This window comes from Calidris pugnax, unplaced genomic scaffold (assembly GCF_001431845.1).
Source record: "Calidris pugnax isolate Ruff unplaced genomic scaffold, ASM143184v1 scaffold11, whole genome shotgun sequence".
In the NCBI taxonomy this organism is placed as follows: Eukaryota; Metazoa; Chordata; class Aves; order Charadriiformes; family Scolopacidae; genus Calidris; species Calidris pugnax.
In genome coordinates, this window is record NW_015090803.1 from 4,421,368 (window position 1) to 4,437,306 (window position 15,939).

General features: G+C 41.6%; 1 protein-coding gene across 2 annotated transcripts in view; it reads right to left on the reverse strand.

Moving 5' to 3' along the window:
• Positions 1-780: 780 nt before the first annotated feature.
• LRRC3B (leucine rich repeat containing 3B) overlaps positions 781-15,939 on the reverse strand; it is a 44,625-nt gene continuing 29,466 nt past the window's right edge. For both annotated transcript variants that reach the window (XM_014937663.1, XM_014937664.1), the window contains exon 2: positions 781-2,039. In XM_014937663.1, coding sequence (XP_014793149.1) covers positions 1,097-1,876 — 780 coding nt within the window. In that variant the 5' untranslated portion in view covers positions 1,877-2,039 and the 3' untranslated portion in view covers positions 781-1,096. The remainder of the gene's footprint in view (positions 2,040-15,939) is intronic.

Below are 15,939 nucleotides of genomic sequence, written 5' to 3' on the forward strand. Positions count from 1 at the left end.
GATCATGTTTTTAAGGACAGCATATCTTTAAAATATCTATTTCATATCCAACGCTGAGTTTAACTGCATGGGCTTTATATTTTCCTAAGCATTTATCCATAAAATCATATAAAAATATTTTCTAATACACAATAAAATATGTCCAGCCTAGATACTCATTTCCTTCAGCTTTTTTAAAAAGGCTGCACCTTAAAAAATACTGCCACTTTTAGTTACAAACTAATATATAGATTAAAAAGACTAATTTTGTTAAACATTTTTTGTTTGTTTTGGTTGTGTTTTTTTTTTAAATCATCACTGTGGTACTCTAGTTTGAATGGTATACTCTGCTCTTGCCTTCTTGTTGTCCTCCCCAGCACCGGAGACACCTGCCCAAAGCTCATGGGAGGCAGTAAGTGGGTGTAAGATGAAAACCCACCACGTTTCCCCACTTACCTCTCTTCCACGTCCTGCAATGGAGCTCCTTCATGCTGGCTCCTCCCCAGCGCTGCCGAAATGCCCTCCGGGATCTTACCCAAGCATTGATCCCTCATACCCAGTGTCAGGGCACTCTGCTCTCCTCACAGTGTCCCTCTCCCGTCACAGCAAGCAGCACCCGAAACAGGCTACCAATCACCAGCTCTTCACCATGCACCCCAGGGAGAGACGTGCCCTTCGGAGACTCTCGACTCCTGGGCCACAGCCCGCTTTGTCATCACTCCTCTCTTCTACCTTGCGAGCACTGATCAAACCAAGTCTGCTCTGACAATGGAGAGGTTTCTGATCAATAAACTACTCTTGTTTACATGGTTCAAATTTAAGCTTTTATTTGGTTTTTAAATTAAAAAAATAAATTTCGTTATTAAATAGTGGAATGGGTCTAAACTAATGTATACATATTAATTCACTTGCTTTAGGATACCACCAGAGAAATAATGAAAGTATACCACCCGGACAAAACTTTCTGTTAGAAAGCTCAACAGTGGCGTAATTCAGTTAAACAGAAGAAAAACCCCAGAAGTCTTAATGTTTACAATGAGCGTTAGAAGTAAACCTCTGGTTTTAGTGTCATCCAAATCTAGATTCCATCACAAAGGCAGTCATTGTATTCAGAATACTATACCACAGTGCTAATGTCATCGGCTTCGTCTGGTTTCTTTTGCCTGCTTGGCAGGGATTTCAAGTACTCAAGGTGCCTCCTCGCATCCTCCTGATTTTGCCGGACGTAATAAACCACGTATGAGATCACCATGGTGAACCAGCCAAACATGGTGACCAGCATGGCGTAATCGGTAGTCTTTTTAGGAAGGTTGCAGAGGTCGGCATCGTTGGCAGCGTTGAGGAACGGTCTCCCCGCGTGTTCATCCAGCACAGAGGTCTTGCAGATGACGTTGTTGGCCGTCTCGTGGTTGGAGGCCATGCTCCTCAACACCTGCTGCAGCGTGCAGTCACAGTGCCAGGGATTGTTTGCAATTCTGGCTCTGGCCTTCAAGTTGTTGAAAGCGTTTTTGTGCACGCTTTGAATCCGGTTGTCGGACAAATCCAGAGTCTGCAAGGTTTCTGCCACCCCTTTAAAGGCATGTTCATCTATAAACTCAATCCCGTTTTTTGATAAATTGAGGACTCTCAGTTGGTGCAAGTCCTTAAAAATTTCATTGGGGATCGACGTTATCTGATTGGAGTCCAAATAAAGTAAGACTGTTTCTGGAGGAAGATCTCTGGGTATTTCCTTGAGGTTCGCATTGCTACAGCTGACGTTCAGACCTCCGGAGTGAGAACAGAGGCAGCCTTTTGGGCACATACTGGCAGAATGAAAGCACAGTATCATGAGGACAAAACTTTGTAAGAGCAGACACATGGAGAGGGAACGAGTTAACCACAGGTCTACCAAATGCATGCTGGGGTGTCAGCATAATCACACGCCCATTTCTTCTTCAGCCAACAGTGGTGGGAAAAGGATCCGCAAAGCTGAAACGGGGCTTCATTTTCTTCAGTGAGATCAGTAAAATCTGACTAACATGTGGGCTTCCTCATGGTCAACAGTCTTCTTAAAAGCACACCTACAGAGAGGAAGGAAAACAAACCATAAACTCCAAGACCAATTTTGTCTTCATTAAAAAAAAAAAAATAATAAAAGAAATAAAGTCGACTTGAAATGCAACACTAAATAAATGATCTATTATCCTATCAGTGCACCAAAGGATTCCTTTAGGTAACTTGTATTAGCATTAATCTGAGTTTAGTACATAAATCCCCAGTACATTTTTAAGAGGATAGACTACACTTACCACAGGTTTGGGCTTTAATACTTATCAGAGGAGGAACTGGTTTATCAGACTTTTCTAAAAAGCTATAACTAAATTAAATTTTCCCTTGATAAAGTAGCAGATGCATTAATAGGAGCTAAAAGCTGGATCTCCAGCAACAGTGACAGGTAAGTGAGAAATTTGTGGTGGTTTATGTGAACTCATCTCAAAACAATTTATGCTATTTCAAGTCTAAATCGAAGTACTTTAACAAGGAAATATTTTTACTATATCAAGAAACTATAATGAAGTAAACCAAATGCAAGACACCACTCCTGTACCTCCGAGCATTTTGTGAGACACAGAAATTATTTCTACTTCCAGTTTTCTTGAAAATTTTCTTTTCATTTACCATAGAGAAAAAGAAAGAAATGTAATAATTGCCAAAAACCTCAAACACCCCCCAAACCAAAAAAAGAGTCACATAAACCTATGTACGATCAAAAAAAAAAAAAAAAAAAAAAAAAATGGCATGTAATTTGCCAATAGAATACATGAAAAATGTTGTTTCTGCTTCTCCTCTCTCGAGTTGGCTTAAGAACAGTAAATATCCAGAAGCATTTCCATTTTCTCCTTTAATTGGAGCACAAATACACAAGTCTGAAATGCTGACCTAGAAGGTTTCAAAGACAACATCATTTATTTTTTCCCCTATTATGGTAAACTATGAATTTTTTAACCACAACAGGTCCATATTTTTTTATGTATAAGCCCTCTGTCTTTGTAGCAGTTTGGATACTTGCAACCTTCGGGCTGTATTTACATATAAATGATTTTTTTTTCCAAACCTACAGTGTAGTCCCCTGCAGGGAGAGCATACAGGAAAAAGAAGAAATTGCATTGAAATCATTTTTGCCTGCAGAACTCACATACTAACTGCAGTTTTCAGCACATCACAGTAATATGGATCAGATGTGTCATGCAGTATTTCAATCCCACAGCTCAAGTTTTATTTAACCCTTTTTCTGAGGCTTAGTATGTGAATAACCGCACAGAAAAAAAAAAAATAATCTTAATAACATGTACATTATGTGTGATTATTCCATTGCCAGGGCATGGCAAAAGCTCAGCACATTCACTGCAACTACTGCAAAGGGTAGTAGTGTATCACCACTACTCTTCCACCTATCTATTGATCAAGAGAGAGATGGCCCAGGAACCTAAATAGAAAGTTCACACTTGGACTCCATAACAACGAAATCTTCTACTTTAAAATTAAAAAGAAAGGAAAATGTTAGCAATGAGAAATCGTGAAGTTAATCCTCGAAATGTGAATCATTAAGAAGGGAAGTAAGCAGAGCACGGAAATGAGGCAATGGATTTGAGGCAGCACCTCCACAATCAACAGAGTCCTGCAGGACTTCTGTGGAAGAAAGAGGTTTTACATGAAAGGAGCCCATTGCAGTGGCTGCATCTGTGCCTTCCTCCTTGCAGTTCTTTGGTCCCTGCAGTACTTGGCCTTCAGATCAGATAGAAATCCGCTGCCGAAGGAGACAAGTTACAGAAGTTGTTTTTCCCTAGCCTGCCCAAAAGTGCTAAGTACTTGCTAAAATGTGCAGCCCATTCAGAGGCCAAGCTGGAGCTGGCAGCTGCTCCCCCTGGCAGCTCCGAGCTGGCAATCTGCTCCTCCTTCCAGTAGTCCTGGGTGCTGCTGTAAGAACCACCCATTCCCTGGAAAAACAGCCACCCGTTTTCTTTTCCTGTCACGCTTGCATGTCTCACTACTCTGCTGCACCAAAAGAGTAGATGAGTGGTCCAGCTCATCGGCGCACAATAAGCATCTCATGGCTGACTACTTGTATACAGGGGCTCTCCACCAATGATACTGGGGTCCTACCGCAGGAATGGACTGGAGTGAACGAGCAAAGACCTGAATTAGATGCTTAATTTTGTAGAAGCATAAAAATTACACTGTTCTCACCAAAGCGTGACAATTAAAGATCATATTCGCTTCATTACAGGCTAAAAAAAAACCACCCTGCCAACCTGGAATTACACCATGGATCCTGCTGACTCTTCCATAGCGCAGCTATGCCACCAGAGATCACGTGTCAAAGATGCTCCACGCACCAAAACCCATGTGGAACGTCTTCACCCCACTGAAGACAAATGAAGCTCTTTAATGTATTAATGTGTTCAGAGTGGAAGAAGTAGGATCATTACAGACTAAGCAGGAAAGTGTTTAATGAAGCAATGCCTCTTCAAAAGAGATAACGAAGTAAATGGATAAAGAGGGAGAAAAGCTCCCAATGTTTTAAGTTGTTAGAAAGAGCAAATACAAACTTAAACCCATGATTAACAATCCAGTCAAAATTTAGCAGAGCAAGAATAAAGCTCAGCAAATTCTTAGTAACTTAAATGGAAGCAACCCAGTGGGACTGAGCATCAGTCAGGGGAAACAGAGCTTTGTTTACTTCCATAACCAGAATATCTCATCCAAGGGATATGTGAGGTTTGGGTTTAACCAACAAACTTACAGCAAGGACTTTCTTGACTCACAGGCATCCCAGTGAGTGCAACAAGAGAAAAGAAAATTAGGAACTGCACATTCTTAATGTCAAAAGGAAGATTTTTGGTTCTTGAGAATCTGTCTAATTTTCTCTGCTTGGAACACAATAAATAAAGAAGGTGGTAACAAAGTTGTAATAAAGACAAGAGATATATAAGAGACAGAAACACTAAAGACTATAGAGAAAGGGATGGAAGACAGAATTAAAATAAGTATATGAATTAATTAGAAATCTACAAATAAAGAAAAAAATTAAAAAGTAAAGGAAGGCACAGGGAAATAACAACAATACTAGAAGCACAGGTGACAGCAAGATATAAAAAGGCTTTTTGTGTACATTTCTAAAATACAAGTACAAACACAGAAAACCTAACATACAAGTCAAATATTTCAGGGCAATAAAACTACAGAGGGAAGATCACACAGAAGAATTCTTTACAGTCTTGCAATTTAAACTGGTTTTCAAGCTTTCCTCTTCCCATGCTCCCCCAAGACCATTCACTCAATACAAACATCCACCACATACGAAAATGTACAAATCCTGAAATCCTCAAGGAAAACACATTTGCTTTTAATACACTGAGATTTCTACTGAGCTTCACGTCAGCTACCTGCAGATGTTTGCCTTTCCAGCAAGCAAGGTGCATAGACTGTATCTTAGCACCTGAATGCAATACTACTAAATTAGGAATTTGATTAATAACTCCTCCCCACAAGACATGAGTGATGTAAAGAAGCATTTGTGCCCCCAGCTACTCACCTGGCAAAGAGGGCCTGCAGACTTAGCCAAATCACACAGAAAGTCCATGACAAGACTACTTGCAATATTAATTTATGCCATTGCGTCTTCAGAGCAAGATATAGGAGGATAGGAAATCCTATAACCATCCCCCAGAAGAGCATAAAAATGACACAGACTGAGACTTTTTGTTGTTTAAAACAATGCTAAGACAACAAAAGATGCATACAAAAAGAATCAATCATGTATATACAGTTAAAGATGTCTGACTTAATAAAAAAGAAGGGGAAGGACAAGGGGAGGTAAAAGTGCTTTCTACTACAGTGTAAAGACTTTCAGAGCCCACATGGCAGCTCTTCAGTCATTACCCAAGTGCCCACACATAATTTCCCTTCTTCTCAAAGCTGGATCCCCTGATGTAGAAGACTGCATCTGTTACTCCAGCAATGTCAATGGGGTCACAGCTAACTAGAAATGCTCAGCATCTGCACGCACAGTTTGTATTTGTGGTTACTGAATGTGGTTGCCATGCTTAGAGAGGAATTTCTTGTTACTATTGTAGCTTATGTGCTCAAAACAAGCAAGCAAGAAAAGGAAGAGGCAAAAGGAAGAAGCAAACAGATCAGCCACAGGGGGTGGCCTGTTGGCTGCATCACGATGGCACTCAATCTGTCTGGTCTGTCACTTTTCGACTTCCAGAAAAATTGGAAAAAAATGTGCACAACCCAAATTCCCAAGAATGTGGATCAAAGGGCCCTGGCGTAGAATTCACCTGCCCAGCCATACCACGCTCATGATCATGTACAGCTAGAAAACTCAAATGACCCTGCTACTATCTTTAGGCACAGTACCTGGAGAAACCCCCATTTGTAAACAGATCCCAAATGGCACCGCAGCGCTTCACACTCCTTGGGATCACAGAGTCCACATGAACATCACTGTTTTTTCAGGTAATACCTCAGACATCCCTGTGAGCAACTGCTGGCCCTCCACATCAGAGATGGACCGTAGACATCGAGATATCTCCTTGTCCTCCTCATGTACATACCACATGAATCCATAAACTGCTTGTATTTGTGTGTGCAGCTTTGCTGTCTTCAAACGAAATGTTCAGCTTCGGCTGTGGATGCAATAAGCCTTCAAGAGATCCCTAAAAAGTCAGCTCACCTCTGTCCCTGGGAAGGTGATGGAGAGACTCATACTAGATGTCATCTCCAAACAAGTTGAAGAGTGGGGGGTTATTGGAAGTGGGCAACACGGGTTTACCAAGGGTAAATCATGTATGACCAATCTGATAGCCTTCTATGATGCCATAACCGGTTGGTTGGATGAGGGGAGGGCAGCAGATGTCATCTACCTTGACTTCAGCAAGGCTTTTGACACTGTCTCCCATAACATCCTCATTGGGAAACTGAGGCAGTATGGGCTGGATGAGGGGACAGTGAGGTGGATTGAGAACTGGCTGTGTGACAGGACCCAAAGGGTAATTATTAATGGAGCAGGTTCAAGTTGGAAGCCTGTAACCAGTGGAGTCCCCCAGGGGTCAATACTTGGACCCGTGCTGTTTAATATATTCATCAGTGACCTGGACGAGGGGACAGAGTGTATCCTCAGCAAGTTTGCTGATGATACCAAACTGGGAGGAGTGGCTGACACCCCGGAGGGCTGTGCTGCCATCCAGCGAGACTTGGACAGGCTGGAGGGCTGGGCAAAGAAGAACCTCATGAGGTTCAACAGGGAAAAGTGTAGGGTCCTGCACCTGGGGAAGAAGAATGTCAGGCACCAATACAGGTTAGGGGTGGACCCGCTAGAGGCAACTACTGAAGAGAAAGATCTAGGGGTCCTGGTGGACAGTAAAATGGCAATGAGTAAACAGTGTGCTCTTGCGGCCAGGAAGGCCAATGGTATCTTGGGTTGTATAGGGAAGAGTGTAGCCAGCAGGTCAAGGGAAGTCATTCTCCCCCTCTACTCTGCACTGGTGAGGCCACAACTGGAGTACTGTGTCCAGTTCTGGGCTCCCCAGTTCAAGAGGGACAGGGAACTACTAGAAAGAGTCCAGCGTAGGGCTACAAAGATGATTCAGGGATTGGAGCATCTCCCTTATGAGGAGAGACTGAGAGAGCTGGGACTCTTTAGTCTGGAGAAGAGAAGGCTGAGGGGAGACCTTATCAACGCCTACAAGTATCTCAAGGGAGGGTTGAAGGAGGAGGGAGCCAGACTCTTTTCAGTGGTTCCCACCGAGAGGACGAGGGGCAACGGGCACAAGTTGGAACATAAGAGGTTCCACTCAAATATGAGGAGAAACTTCTTCACGGTGAGGGTGACGGAACCCTGGAACAGGCTGCCCAGGGAGGTTGTGGAGTCCCCTTCTTTGGAGATTTTCAAAACCCGCCTGGATGCAGTCCTGAGTAACATGCTCTAGCTCTGGGCAATCCTGCTTCAGCAGGGGAGTTGGACTAGATGATCTCTATGGTACCTTCCAACTCTAGAAATTCAGTGAATATCAGTGAACTTTTCAAGCCCAGTTTAAGTAAACTCCTAACCTTCAGAGTAACAACATTCTTGCACGCAAACAGCAGAAGTTCGATACAGAATTAGAAAGCCCAGGAAATAAAGACTCCTACGGGGCTCTTTTTTTAGACATCCTTTAGAGCAAACTCGCACTTTGAATAAATATTAAAATTTTGTAACTAAGAATCCATTAAAAAGGAATACTGTAAAAAGATCATTGTTTTATCTGACTTCCAGACAATTACTGAGATGTACTATAGTTTTGAAATGGACATTATTATTACTTTTTTTTTTCTTTAATACATTGACTATGTTGTTATATAGAAAAGATGCACATTGATAAATCTAGTCTCCTGTTCTCTATTAAAATCAGCCTTAGCTTTGCCATATTGAATACTTCGCTTTAAATCAGGTTTAGCAAATTATCCACTCTTCTTCCTGTAAGGCTACTCTGTTACAGCACACACACAGACCTGCCTTGCTCTCCACATTCATAAAGAGCTATATTTTTTATATGTCTTTGTACTCTTTTTTTTCTTTTTTGCCATTGTCATAAAATGCCATGTAGTAGTTTATCTCTAGAAGTATTACCTTGTAATTACTATTGACAAGACAGCCATAAGACTGTCCAAGACAGCTGGAGACTAAAGGCTAAAGTTCCACAGGTGATTAGCCCACCTGAAAAGTCCCATTAGCTAAAGAACTGAGGACAGAGCAATTTCCTCTGAACCAAAGAGATTTGCCACCACAACTCCAAAAAAAATGCAGACGGCATATTTACGAAAAATCAAAACAAGGAAGGTATCTATGGGAAGAACTATTTCCATGCATCCTACCCTTAATCAATCTTATCCTACTGGTTAGTACAGACCTTCCAGTAAGCTACACATCGGGTTGTCCTGTAAATCTGCATGTTGTGTTTGAGAGCAGCTGAGCCTCTGGAGACCAACAGTCTGTGTAAACTGAAGAAAAAACCTCCATGAAATCCTGCCTGGATCCTCCAACACCTGCAGGCTGAATCTGACTACAACTATTTGCAAGTTGATGTAAAGTCGATTTACAAGACTGATGTAAAAATGCTGAGTCTCCTTCTTCTACATCCTACTCTAAATCTGTTCCAGGATTTAGACAACGGCTCAAAGGTCACAGTGTCAAAATAACAATAAAAAATAATAAAAAAGATTTTAAAAGGTACTTTTGTTCACTTCCCTATGGACATATCATAAAACTACACCACAGCAACGTGACTGACAGAGCGGGTACTGAGCTGGAAAGCGAGAATACCTGCAAGCTGAAGCTCAGCAGGAACAGCAGGACCCAGAGGAGAACACAGCAGCCGCGTCTGATCTCTGGGCTGTCTGCACACCACAGAACAACAAATTTCATGGGTACCAAGTGAATTCCTCCAGACAAACACACTCATTTAAAAGAACAACGTGTACTGTCACTGGGGAAGGCACCGCAGCACGCTGCAACCAAGGGCAATCTCGTTAGCTGGCACAGACAGACTCCGAGTTGGGCAACTCGACCCCCTCTGCGGCTCTGGGACACAGTCAAGAAACTCAATTTAGCAGATGAACCAAGAATCTAGTCTTGAGCCTCAGGATCTGCGGTGCTGGTAACCTCTGTCTTTCATGCATGTCTCCCTGGCACTTCTCAAACACAGAGCCGCTGCCTGGCTGCTTCACATCACAGCTACCTTGAAGGTAGGCAGTGAAAATGCTATGAAGCACCAAGCCAGATGCCAAGAGCTGCTTTGCAAGGTGCCAGGTGATTTAAATTCCCAGATGAAAGTCTCCGGCAGTGGAGGATTTTCAGGATCTCAGACCACAGCACGATGAAATACTAAAGCAGTAAGAAGAGAAATTAATAGAAGCCAACAGTAAATGAGGTGGGAAAAAAGGGGTGCAAAAGATCACTGATTCAATGAATAATTGAAATGTCATGATTAATCAGTGTGAGCCTGAACTCCAATTACATAATGGATTCATTATCTAATGAAACACCAAATGTACTCAAACGATGATATTCTTGCCTAAGACAGGACTCAGAATGCCAAATGTTCCCAAAAACCTTCCAGTATAGACATTCTTCTAAAAACTGCTCATGGCAAACCACTTCCAGTTGCAGAAGCAAACTGTATAGGTAAATGTTGACAGATCTTGAGCTATGAATACCCTCTCTTAACAGTAAAAGAGTAATAAAATGGTTGAGGAAAGCCAAATGAACATTTTAAGCTATAATTACTTTCTGATTGCGAGATCACTGAATGTATCACTCCTTAGTACAGATTAACAGCTTAATTATACTGTGTGGGCAAATGAATCAGCACTTTAAGACTGATGCGCTGGGTTCACGTTAAGAAACGTATCTGACTTTTCTCCTTTTCATCTCAAGCCAGGAACTATTTTATAACTCTCAGCTGATAGATAATTATGTGAAGTTTAGCAGATACAATAACAGATCAATGATAGAGAAATATTACCAATTATCTCCTATCTTTCCTATGATGCTTTGCTCTTGGAAGTCTTCTGTGGCAACACATTTCTTGGAATGAAATTTTATATGCTTTATACGCTTGAAGAAACAGCTGTCAGGGATGCTCTTAGACCTCTTTCTTTCAAGCCTGAACAAAAACTGAATAACTTGGTTTTTAAAAGATGTTCAGTGCTGCCTACTTTTCCCAGTTAGCTCCTGCACCTTCTTCATATGACTTAGGCTACAAAAGGCTCCCATCCCTTCCCTGAGCAATATACCCTGCTCAGAAATATAAACAACATTTTGTATGCGTATTTATGCCATTTGAAAAGAGGAAACAAAACATTACATACAGTTACAGTGCATATGTAGTGCCAACATTAAGTTAAAAATGAAAGGCATAAGATGTAAAATAAATACCCTAAGTTCTTTACCACCATTTATCACTATATTTGCAAGAAAATGGCTTGACAATCTATAGAAGAATGAACAAAGGCTGAAGATATGCCAGTTACTGCTCAGCAATCATATCTGCAAAACGGATTTTTTACCACTATATAAGAACATAAAGAACCACATGACAGACACTGAAGGAAAATGTTCCAACACACGCAAATGACTGACTGTAAAGAGTTTTCCAAAGCTGTATAATTTGTTTCTAGGTTAATTATCAGCATGCATTATAGTCAAAAACATTTTTAGAGTTTGGGATTACATTCTACTGAGTCCCAGTCACATTTTCTGAGACAACATCAACAACCATTCTATTTGGCAAGAAAATCCTTCCCAGCAGCAGCTGAGTCAATCCTCCATATGATCTATACTAGAAAAAAAAACATACTCTGAAAGCTTAAAATAACCTGAAGGGGAAATACTTTGTCTTCCTTGGGTAAAGAGACCCAGACTAAAGTCTGCTCTGAAGTCTGGTTATGAGCTGAATGCCTAGGAGCCTTTCATGATTAGGCAATGCAGTAAGTTCTCAATAAATCTGATAGTATCCAATGGAAAATGTGTCAACGTGAAAGGTCAGTTTCACAATATTTGCTGATCTATTTTTCTCCTATATTATAAAATAATGTGATCATAACAAAAAAGACAAGTTCTTGGTTAGAGCCATGCCCCGACTCTATCCAGTAGCTAATGATGGATGCTTCTTCAACTTAGTTCTGCAGTACCATATCAGAGAAAATGTCTTCTTGATCTCAAGATAATTACACTGATCACCCCACTGATTACCAGCATAATCAGTGACAAGTCTTGCAATTTAAGCTTGGTAACTGCATCTGGTGACTGCAGATAGTATCCTTGTCCAACTGAAAATCTCATTCTTATTTTGCAAAGTGTAAATCTAAGCAAAGTAACAAAACCTGTGTTACCAGAAACTAATAGGCCTTTGAGGTACCACCTTGCAAAGATAAGCAAGATTCAGACCATCTAGAGACCTTTCTTCCACTTTTAAAGGTGCTTATTTAGTTCTGCACACTGCTATCTTCAGGCTCATTTGAGGTTCATCCAAATGCTCCTGCAACTTAGTAGGCAGTGGGAAGAGAGAAGTTGTAATTAGGCTGGGGAAGCTGTGCTGATAATAAAGTCAGCAAGGCAGAAATAAGTATGCAAACCTGGAGGGACCATTCAGCAAGGAACATGCTAGCGGCTTTGTAAAGTTGACAACAGTTGCACGAAGCAGCCAGCCAGACAGCTGCTGGCAGCAGATACCCGGGCACTGGGGAGCCCTAGAAGAAATAAGATGTGTTACAGACTCCCAAGTAAGACAGGGGAGGAAGGAGGAGAACGAAGCAGGGCATGACTGAAAGTTGCTTCTTCCAGCTGACCCTCTCTGCCACTGAGCAGGTTCCCGGGACCATGATGGGTCACCGCAGATGAGACCACGTCTTGTGTTAGACACCTCAAAAGGAAATACAGATATAAGCAGAGGCAGTGCTGTAGTGGTTATTTAGCATCCACTTTCACATACTCTTAATTGGGATCTGGATGACCCTGTTGTGTTACACCACAGGACACCAAGGCTGTGTCTCTCCGTGCACAACTGCCCAGTGACATAAATACAGACAAGGAATGTGCTAGGAAAGAAGCCAGGGCAGTAGAAGCTACACTGAAATTGAACAATCTGATTAATATCCACAAGGCAAAACTACAAAGAAAAGGAACATACTTCCAGAGCAATTACTCCGTATGAAAAAATCTGAAAGGTGATGGGGGCAATACCACAAGCTAAATTAGCAATAGGGGACAGCACTTTAGGATAGAGTACCTCAGCAGTTACTAATTCAGCTCTTTGTGCTTTCAAGTATGCTAGTTGAAGCTTTAAAAGGCATGCAGAAGTAGAGTATCTGATTTAGAAAAATGAAAAAAAAAAAAAGTGTAACATTTGTATATAAAGGCAGCCAATAAAGTTTGAAATTCCCAGTAAAAAGTTCTAAACTTAAAAGTGAATACTCAACACCACAAAACCACAATGTTATATTAAAAAAATTAAAATTGTGACGTATCAATGCATTTCTGAAAATAACGAAAGAGACAGCAACTATGGAATAATTGTGAGATCAATAAGCAATTAAGCAACTTTAAGAAGACATTCAATTGACCTTCTGGAATCAAGTGACACACTGAGTTAATGACAAGACCTTTGGGCTTGCCGAAGAAACTATTTGATCAGTGATGGTGGCTTTGCTGGGTCAATTAAACCTGCACACCACCACCTGCACAGCTGAGAGAGCAAAGAGCACATCTACAGCACACACACATCTATACTTCCCATTTCTGCACCAAAGGTGTCAAGCAAAGTTATCATAAACCTCGACGGTATCAAACCACCCACCACTAAGACCACATCCCCACTTTTAATATTTTAATCCATGAGCAGCTTCAAATGACTGTAATTTCTTTTTCCAGCAGCTTGACAGAGAAACTTATCTTTTTTCTTTCAATGAATGCCATAGTACCGAGCTAATAGTAGATTTTATTTCTATATTTAGATATCATTATAGCTCTAAAAGCTGAACATGTGACAGTCTGGAAGAGTTAGACACAGGGCTTTTGTACTTCCATGAAAGCAAGACTAGAACTTTCCCATCAGGACTCACTTTTAGCTCTGCTGGCTGCTACCAGCATTAGAGGCCGAGGAAAAGACCAGCCCAAGTACAGCCTTTGCAGCTCTGCCTCAGCCGAGGATCTCCCAAGCAAGTGAAATCTAGCAGCAAAAAGCTTCAATGCCATCTTGTGCTGGCAGCATTTCCCTAATTAAGAGTTTAAGGCCAGATGGAGCTATTAGATCATCTAATCTGACCCCCTGCCTATCATATGACGTGTCATTTTACCAGTAAACCTTATATTGAGCCCAATAATTTAGGTCAGACTGAAGCATGTCAGCACTGAGGAGATTGCAGCGTGCCCGTGGCAGCACCTTTTGTGCCCTCTGGTCGTGGACCACTCCATAGCAGGAGGTAGCAGGATGCCTTCAGCAGAGTCCTAATGCATCCGGAAAACTCAATTCCATCAGCATCCACCACAATAGTTAAACTACTCTAGCAGAGATACCTGCTCCACCAGGATCTAGATACAAAGCAAGAGCGTCTGTTTCTCAAAAGAAATGCTATATTGAGAGATATTGTTAGACTGCTCATCACAAACAGCTGCATGTTACCACTTGTCTCCAAATGAGAGTTAGAAAAACTGACTGGTTTTTAATGTGCTGGTGAGTTACATCAGGCCCTCAGCTGCCATTAAAGGACTTTGCAAATTACATGTGTACCACCTAAGGAACAATCATCATGTTTTCATTTTGAAATGACTGCTCTGGAGCATCCCCAAGGCTTCCCAGGAAGTCAGGTAAAATCCTTTAATTTTTTTTTTTTTTTTTTTTTTTAAACCATGCACTATTTTTCCAAAGTCATAAAAAGTTCACTGAATAAGTTTCTCTTCTGAGGACATACAATCATAGCAAGTTGTTATTACAACTTGATGTTGGAGGCTGAAATCCTTTAAGGGTTCTCTGACCCTTACTCAGCAAAAATATTTAGCCTGCTTGCAACTGAGCAGCTTGGAGAGAGGCGAGCCTTCAATGTTCAGGGGGCTGAAATAAAAGTTGTTTATCAACAATTGCTAAATAATAGGAACAGCTCTAAAGAAAAAAAAGAAAAAAAGCATCAGCATTTCTCAGTGGAAATAAACACCAGTCTTTATCAGACATGAAATCTAGCTGTGCTAAAAAACAAAAACAAGGCACAGCTGCTCAATACTGAGTGAGCAGAGATTTTCCAGTCAGTCAGTCATTCTTCCCAAGGAGAAAAGAAAAGAAAGAAGAGCCAAAAGAAAGCGTTGCAATGGCTGCCTCCAAGATGAGAACAAACCACTGAGGTCACATTTATTCTAAAGGAAACAAAGTCTTTATTAGCAGCACTAGAGCATGACAGGAAGAGACCGAAACTCAGTTCAATAAAACCCTTATTTTTAAAGACAAGAATACATCAGCTCTTTGTGTGTCTCCACGGAGGTTATACAGCCAAGTTGACTTTGGCAGAGCTAGCTGATACAAAAAGCAGGAGTTGTGAAGAAAAAAAATTTTCTTGATTAGCTGGGCAATGATCCAGTGAGCAAGACACTGGAAGCTGCAAGTTCACAGCCAAAGAAGCTCAGGTAGAAATAATTTATAGCAAATTAAGTTAGGTCATGATAATGAAATTTAAAGACATGTGGGACATGATTTATTTTACTAAGGCTTGTTGAAAAGTGAAAACCAAGCAGTGCTAACAGGACAGCTTATTTGACTCTGGTTACAGTTGGTATTGGCACCGAGATAAACTTACCTTGACATATTTAGAATGGTTAAGTGAATCTAAGAATAGGAATTTGAAAAAAATAATAATTGTATGCCATTTTTCTAAATTGCAGGGGGAAGCAGGAAAAATTCAGTCCTGCAAATCACTCCTACTTGTTTCCCCATTTTAAAACATCCTGGCCCACAGCAGTCAGTGGCAAACACAGTGGCAATACCTGATTGCAAGCTTTGGGAAGGGATGGATACCAGCACCTGCGCTGCAAAGCCCCCACCGTCCAGGAGCAGGAGGGAGCATGGAAAACCCTAATTGGAGAAGCCCTCGTAAGAGGTGTGGTCCCCTCCCAGGTGACCAGAAAGTGGCAGCCACAGCAGAAGGGATGCTTTTATCGTTGAGGGCTTTGCGAGTTACAACAGGTTCTCCGGCAGCAGCCCAGGCTTTGGCTTTGTGTGGCGACAGATGCGGTGCCATTATGTCCTCAACTGTCCCTCCTGCCACCCACCCGCCTCTCCCTCCTCACGCTGTGAGGAACGGCAGGCGAGGGGAAAAAGAAAGAGCCACTTTATAATGGATGAATGCAGCAGTTTGCGGGAAGGGGGGGGGGGGGGGGGGGGGGGGGGA